Raw genomic sequence first — 7,560 nt, 5'->3', positions numbered from 1 at the left:
TTACACAGCTAAGGAGGAATAGGAATGGAGGGGTGGGTGGGGGCGGGGTCGTTGGGGCGTACCTGCAGCGATAGCCCCGACCAGGGGCTGCAGGGTTAGGGCCCAGGGGTAGTTCCAGGCCCCGATAATGAGGACCACTCCCAGGGGCTCCGGCTGGATGTACGCCTTCAAGTACATTACATTACAGACAGTACAGTACATTAAACTTTATTCATCCCTTTTGAGTTCCAAGTGGAACCCTTTTGAGTTCCAAGTAGAACCCTTTTGAGTTCCAAGTAGAACCCTTTTGAGTTCCAAGTGGAAGCCTTTTGAGTTCCAAGTGGAAGCCTTTTGAGTTCCAAGTGGAACCCTTTTGAGTTCCAAGTAGAATCCTTTTGAGTTCCAAGTAGAACACTTTTGACTTCCAAGTAGAACCCTCTGTTGAAAGGGTTATTCAAAGGGGACAGCGGCAGAACCATTTTAGGTTCTAGATATAACTTTGTTTCTAACAGTGTAGCTCAGTGTAAACGGACTGATGTAGTGCACTGATAAGTCTTCCATACCGTACCTGGTCTGAGATGGTGAGGAGGTTCCTCTCTACAGGCCGAGGAGCAGCCCACTGGGACAGCTTCGACACAGCCAGGCTGATCTCATTCTCCAGGCCGATCAGCTCAAACAGCGGGGTGTCGTACTGGCTCTGTGGAACGCAAGGTGAGGTTTACTGATGTGAGACACGGCTATTTCCACAGTAAACTTACTGAAAGTCTTTGCAAAATTATCTAAATGTATAAGTCTGTGTATTTGTACAGTTATTCCCAACACTTTAAACTTTCAAAAGCTGCTGAGGAAGACATAATTCATAGTTCAGAGGCGTGATAGTTTGTGATATACTTACAAGGCTCATTTAATTGGCTCTTATCGAAGGTGTCACAATTGGCCTCAGACTATCACAGCTCCGTGTAACGAACTACTGTATGTTTGAAGCTTTTACCCTGTTGATGTCCTGTTTGAGGGCGGTGGCGATCTCTCCCTGTCTGTCTGTGATCATCCTCTGGAGGGACTTGAGCTGGTGAACTCTGAACTCCAGGGGTCGCGACCGCCCAGCGAGGAAAGCCTCTCTGGCCCTCTGCGCCGCCTGCTTCTCCATGGTAACCGGTCACCAGCACACACCTGAACAGTAAACACACAGCCACTGTAAAGTACACACAAAGTACACCAGGTTCAGATAGACACAGGTACATGTCACTAGAATACACCTGTAAAGTACAGCAGACAGACACAGGTACATGTCACTAGAATACACCTGTAAAGTACAGCAGACAGACACAGGTACATGTCACTAGAATACACCTGTAAAGTACAGCAGACAGACACAGGGACAATAGGCACGGAATAACTCAAATATGCATGCCCATCCTTATACTTATATCATACATGGCTATATACTGTATTTAACTACATTTCTTATGAAAGATAATTGTTTTGAATAGTTACAGTACATTGGTTTATCATAGATATGCCTATGAATACTCACGTGAAGAAAGTGCAGAGAATTATCCCAAACCATCAAATAAATGTCCATTGCTTTTGTGGTCTGCTTAAAATGAACAAACATGAAGTAGGTCTACTGTATTTTTCTTGAAGAGTATATTTTCTAATCAACTTTGATCTGATGTGCAGCGGGATTCAACAGAGGACGAGAACGAGAGTACAAAGCACGGTCTACATTAGAAGAGTAACTACAGGGTCGACAGTACTTTGAAAGTACTGTTCAGTTGTTTGTTTTCTCTACCATCAATCAAAATGTGGAATATAAAATTTGACTTAAAAAAAATTGTTTACTTGGTTGGTTGGTTGTCAAATATGTTGAAATAATCATGAACTGGTAAATTACGATGCTTTCACCCGTACAATAAAGAAGTACTGAATAGTATTTTGTCTGTTGAATAAACTTAACTACATCATCAAATACATGAAAAAAAAGTAAAAGAACGTTTCCAATACTCACACATGAATAAAAGAAGCACGCAGGATTATTGTCTGTTGTCAATAAATTCCATCCATGAATCGGAAAAATGAATGACAAAAAATACACTTCTGAAAAGTTAAATCCTGCGGGACAGTGTTTTAAAAAAAACGATATCAGATACTTTACTATTCTGCGCAAACTTCTTGCGTAAAATGAAAAGCCATTCACCACGTGAAAAAAACGCGCTGCAATCGATGTCTCATTACCAAGGAGGTGAACTACATTATGCCACAGTACCGTACCTCCTGTTCTGCCCAGGTTCTGCCTCACTGACGTAACCGTGGGATTCACGTTCATTTATTGCTAGAGGCGACGGCTGGTATCGGTTTAGCCGCAGACCGTAGCCTACTCAAATTAGCCGTTTTTTGCATTTTTGCAATTATTTGTCTTTATGGAAAACGAGCTAAAAATGACCTAGAATTTTCTTAATGAAGGTAATTAAATATGTTTAAAATATACATATATGTTTTTTTTAATGTCTCCTAGATTTAGGACAGACAAAATCTTGTTTCTTATCATGTATTTTTTGACAGTCCTTCTTACCGTTATGAATGTGTTATTCAGTCCTTCTTACCGTTATGAATGTGTTATTCAGTCTTTCTTACCGTTATGAATGTGTTATTCAGTCTTTCTTACCGTTATGAATGTGTTATTCAGTCTTTCTTGCCATTATGAATGTGTTATTCAAATAGTTTCTTTGGGCTTTAGTAGTAAAGGCCAAAATCAATATTTAATCAACTCATTTGTTAATATTTTTTTTATATCCAAAGGGGTCCTAAAATTCAAAATCAAATAGTTAAATGATCCCTAGTACACTATATATACAAAAGTATATGGACACATTTAAAATTTGTGGATTCCGCTTTTTCAACCACACCCATTGTTGACATGTGTATAAAATCGAGCATACAGCCATGCAATCTCCATAGACAAACATTGGCAGTAGAATGGCCCGTACTGAAGAGCTCAGTGACTTCCAACGTGGCACCGTCATAGGATGCCACCTTTCCAACAAGTCAGTTCGTCGAATTTCTGTCCTGCTAGAGCTGCCCAGTCAACTGTAAGTGCTGTTATTGTGAAGTGGAAACTTCTAGGAGCAACAATGTCTCAGCCAGGAAGTGGTAGGCAAAGCTCACAGAATGGGACAGCCAAGTGCTGAAGCGCATAGCATGTAAAAATTGTCTGTCCTCGGTTGCAACACTCGCTACCGAGTTCCAAACTACCTCTGGAAGTAACGTCAGTAGCGTTGGTCGTAAAGCTTCATGAAATGGGTTTCCATGGCCGAACAGCCTCACACAAGCCTAAGATCACCATGCACAATGCCAAGCGCCGGCTGGAGTGGTGTAAAGCAGTGGAAACGCATTCTCTGGAATGATGACTCACGCTTCACCATCTGCCAGTCCGACGGACGAATGGACAAATCTGGGTTTAGCGGATGCCAGGAACACGCTACCTGCCCCAATGCATAATGCCAACTGTAAAGTTTGGTGGAGGAGGAATAATGGTCTGGAGTTGTTTTTCATGGTTTGGGCTAGGCCCCTTAGTTCCAGTGAAGGGAGATCTTAACGCTACAGAATACAATGACATTCTAGACTATTTGTGCTTCCAACTTCGTGGCAACAGTTTGGGGAAACAGCTTTTCTGTTTGAGCATGACAATGCCCCCATGCACAAAGCGAGGTCCATACAGAAATTGTTTGTTGAGATTGGTGTGGGAAGAACTTGACTGTCCTGCACAGAGCCCTGACCTCAACCCCATCAAACACCTTTGGGATGAATTGGAATGCCGACTGCGACCCAGGCCTAAGCGCCCAACATCAGTGCCAGACCTCACTAACGCTCTTGTGTCTGAATGGAAGCATGTCCCCGTAGCAATGTTCCAACATCTAGTGGAAAGCCTTCACAGAAGAGTGGAGGCTGTTATAGCAGCAAAGGAGGGACCAACTCCATAATAATAATGGGCATGATTTTGGAATGAGATGTTCGACGAGCAGGTGTCCACATACTTTTGTTCATGTATTGTATAACCATCTTAAAACAATTCCATATGTCAGTTTAGCGCCGCGAGACGGGATTATCAATCCACATGAATGTGCTTGATAAACATTTTAAGTGAGCTTCAACACTTGAACCACAACAACAACCACTAGAGATGTTTGATGGACTCTGTAATACAGGTTGAGAGGGAGATATTTGCTGGACTCTACATAATACAGATTGAGAGGGAGATGTTGGTTGGACTCTCCGTAATACAGATTGAGAGGGAGATGTTTGCTGGACTCCATAATACAGATTGAGAGGGAGATGTTTGCTGGACTCTCCATAATACAGATTGAGAAGGAGATGTTTGTTGGACTCTCCATAATACAGATTGAGAGGGAGATGTTTGCTGGACTCCATAATACTGATTGAGAGGGAGATGTTTGCTGGACTCTCCATAATACAGATTGAGAGGGAGATGTTTGCTGGACTCCATAATACAGGTTGAGAGGGAGATGTTTGCAGGACTACATAATACAGGTTGAGAGGGAGATGTTTGATGGACTCTCCATAATACAGATTGAGAGGGAGATGTTTGCTGGACTCCATAATACAGGTTGAGAGGGAGATGTTTGTTGGACTCCGTAATACAGGTTGAGAGGGAGATGTTTGTTGGACTCTCCATAATACAGATTGAGAGGGAGATGTTTGCTGGACTCTCCATAATACAGGTTGAGAGGGAGATGTTTGCTGGACTCTCCATAATACAGATTGAGAGGGAGATGTTTGCAGGACTCCATAATACAGATTGAGAGGGAGATGTTTGATGGACTCTCCATAATACAGATTGAGAGGGAGATGTTTGATGGACTCCGTAATACAGATTGAGAGGGAGATGTTTGCTGGACTCTCCATAATACAGGTTGAGAGGGAGATGTTTGTTGGACTCCATAATACAGATTGAGAGGGAGATGTTTGCTGGACTCTCCATAATACAGATTGAGAGGGAGATGTTTGTTGGACTCTCCATAATACAGATTGAGAGGGAGATGTTTGCTGGACTCTCCATAATACAGGTTGAGAGGGAGATGTTTGCTGGACTCTCCATAATACAGGTTGAGAGGGAGATGTTTGATGGACTCTCCATAATACAGATTGAGAGGGAGATGTTTGCAGGACTCCGTAATACAGGTTGAGAGGGAGATGTTTGCAGGACTCCATAATACAGGTTGAGAGGGAGATGTTTGATGGACTCTCCATAATACAGATTGAGAGGGAGATGTTTGTTGGACTCCGTAATACAGGTTGAGAGGGAGATGTTTGTTGGACTCTCCATAATACAGATTGAGAGGGAGATGTTTGCTGGACTCTCCATAATACAGGTTGAGAGGGAGATGTTTGCTGGACTCTCCATAATACAGATTGAGAGGGAGATGTTTGCAGGACTCCATAATACAGATTGAGAGGGAGATGTTTGATGGACTCTCCATAATACAGATTGAGAGGGAGATGTTTGATGGACTCCGTAATACAGATTGAGAGGGAGATGTTTGCTGGACTCTCCATAATACAGGTTGAGAGGGAGATGTTTGTTGGACTCCATAATACAGATTGAGAGGGAGATGTTTGCTGGACTCTCCATAATACAGATTGAGAGGGAGATGTTTGTTGGACTCTCCATAATACAGATTGAGAGGGAGATGTTTGCTGGACTCTCCATAATACAGGTTGAGAGGGAGATGTTTGCTGGACTCTCCATAATACAGGTTGAGAGGGAGATGTTTGATGGACTCTCCATAATACAGATTGAGAGGGAGATGTTTGCAGGACTCCGTAATACAGGTTGAGAGGGAGATGTTTGCAGGACTCCATAATACAGGTTGAGAGGGAGATGTTTGATGGACTCTCCATAATACAGATTGAGAGGGAGATGTTTGCTGGACTCCATAATACAGGTTGAGAGGGAGATGTTTGTTGGACTCCGTAATACAGGTTGAGAGGGAGATGTTTGTTGGACTCTCCATAATACAGATTGAGAGGGAGATGTTTGCTGGACTCTCCATAATACAGGTTGAGAGGGAGATGTTTGCTGGACTCTCCATAATACAGGTTGAGAGGGAGATGTTTGTTGGACTCTCCATAATACAGATTGAGAGGGAGATGTTCTCAGGACTCCATAATACTGATTGAGAGGGAGATGTTTGCTGGACTCTCCGTAATACAGGTTGAGAGGGAGATGTTTGCTGGACTCTCCATAATACAGGTTGAGAGGGAGATGTTTGCAGGACTCCGTAATACAGATTGAGAGGGAGATGTTTGTTGGACTCCATAATACAGGTTGAGAGGGAGATGTTTGATGGACTCTCCATAATACAGATTGAGAGGGAGATGTTTGTTGGACTCCGTAATACAGATTGAGAGGGAGATGTTTGTTGGACTCCGTAATACAGATTGAGAGGGAGATGGATTACTGCAGGAAGTTTAATCCATAGAGATCCTATTCAATGATTTGTTTACTCTAATTCCTAATTCTATGGTTTCGTTCATACGGTTGTAGGCTATGATTCACACAGTCCATTATAATGCTTGGAATTTGCCTTCCATACTAATTAGAGAACCATTGGACATAATCACGTGTAAAACAATAGGAGGCAAATTCTTTACATTACAAAACCGTCCTTTAGGAAATACCCAGGAAGAATACACCGAATACATGATACTCAGTCTGTCATTGAGGTTAGAATACATTTTCAACAATGTAACATAAATTAAATGCATATGGCACAATACGAAATAAAAACAACCTGCATTAAACAAGTTTAATGGCATTATAAACGTCTTTAAAAAGATTGAAGGTTTATAACCATTGTTTAAATTAAAGTTACTTAAAACTTTTTTATTTAAAATGATCTATTGCATTTTTGGTAAGACTGACACTGAGCCATAACTGTTGCTTCAGCACTACAAATCTAAATTAGGGTCCAAGACGGTGGAGCCACGCGTACACCCGTTTCCCCACGTCAGCCTCACCGCAGGAACACCCGTTTCCCCACGTCAGCCTCACAGCAGGAACACCCGTTTCCCCACGTCAGCCTCATAGCAGGAACACCCGTTTCCCTACGTCAGCCTCACCGCAGGAACACCCGTTTCCCCACGTCAGCCTCACAGCAGGAACACCAGTTTCCCCACGTCAGCCTCACAGCAGGAACACCCGTTTCCCCACATCAGCCTCACAGCAGGAACACCAGTTTCCCCACGTCAACCTCACAGCAGGAACACCAGTTTCCCACGGCAGCCTCACAGCAGGAACACCAGTTTCCCCACGTCAGCCTCACGGCAGGAACACCCGTTTCCCCACGTCAGCCTCACGGCAGGAACACCCGTTTCCCCACGTCAGCCTCACAGCAGGAACACCCGTTTCCCCACGTCAGCCTCACGGCAGGAACACCCGTTTCCCCACATCAGCCTCACGGCAGGAACACCCGTTTCCCCACGTCAGCCTCACGGCAGGAACACCCGTTTCCCCACGTCAACCTCACAGCAGGAACACCAGTTTCCCCACGTCAGCCTCAC

The 7,560-nt window shown here is 43.5% G+C and overlaps 1 protein-coding gene across 5 annotated transcripts in view; it reads right to left on the bottom strand.

Moving 5' to 3' along the window:
- LOC129831638 (aldehyde dehydrogenase, dimeric NADP-preferring-like) overlaps positions 1 to 7,084 on the bottom strand; it is a 19,442-nt gene extending 12,358 nt beyond the window's left edge. Inside the window, exons 1-4 of one of the 5 annotated variants that reach the window (XM_055894987.1) lie at positions 7,018 to 7,084; positions 971 to 1,149; positions 548 to 676; positions 63 to 165 (exon numbers count right to left, since the gene is read on the bottom strand). In XM_055894987.1, coding sequence (XP_055750962.1) covers positions 63 to 165; positions 548 to 676; positions 971 to 1,126 — 388 coding nt within the window. In that variant the 5' untranslated portion in view covers positions 1,127 to 1,149; positions 7,018 to 7,084. Of the gene's footprint in view, positions 1 to 62; positions 166 to 547; positions 677 to 970; positions 1,172 to 1,513; positions 1,960 to 1,987; positions 2,282 to 7,017 lie in introns of those variants that run through there. The other 4 variants (XM_055894986.1, XM_055894985.1, XM_055894989.1 and 1 more) reach the window with 4 other exon arrangements.
- Positions 7,085 to 7,560: the final 476 nt, after the last annotated feature.

This window comes from Salvelinus fontinalis, chromosome 33, assembly GCF_029448725.1.
Source record: "Salvelinus fontinalis isolate EN_2023a chromosome 33, ASM2944872v1, whole genome shotgun sequence".
Lineage (NCBI taxonomy): Eukaryota > Metazoa > Chordata > Actinopteri > Salmoniformes > Salmonidae > Salvelinus > Salvelinus fontinalis.
This window is presented reverse-complemented; position numbering and strand designations above follow the sequence as displayed.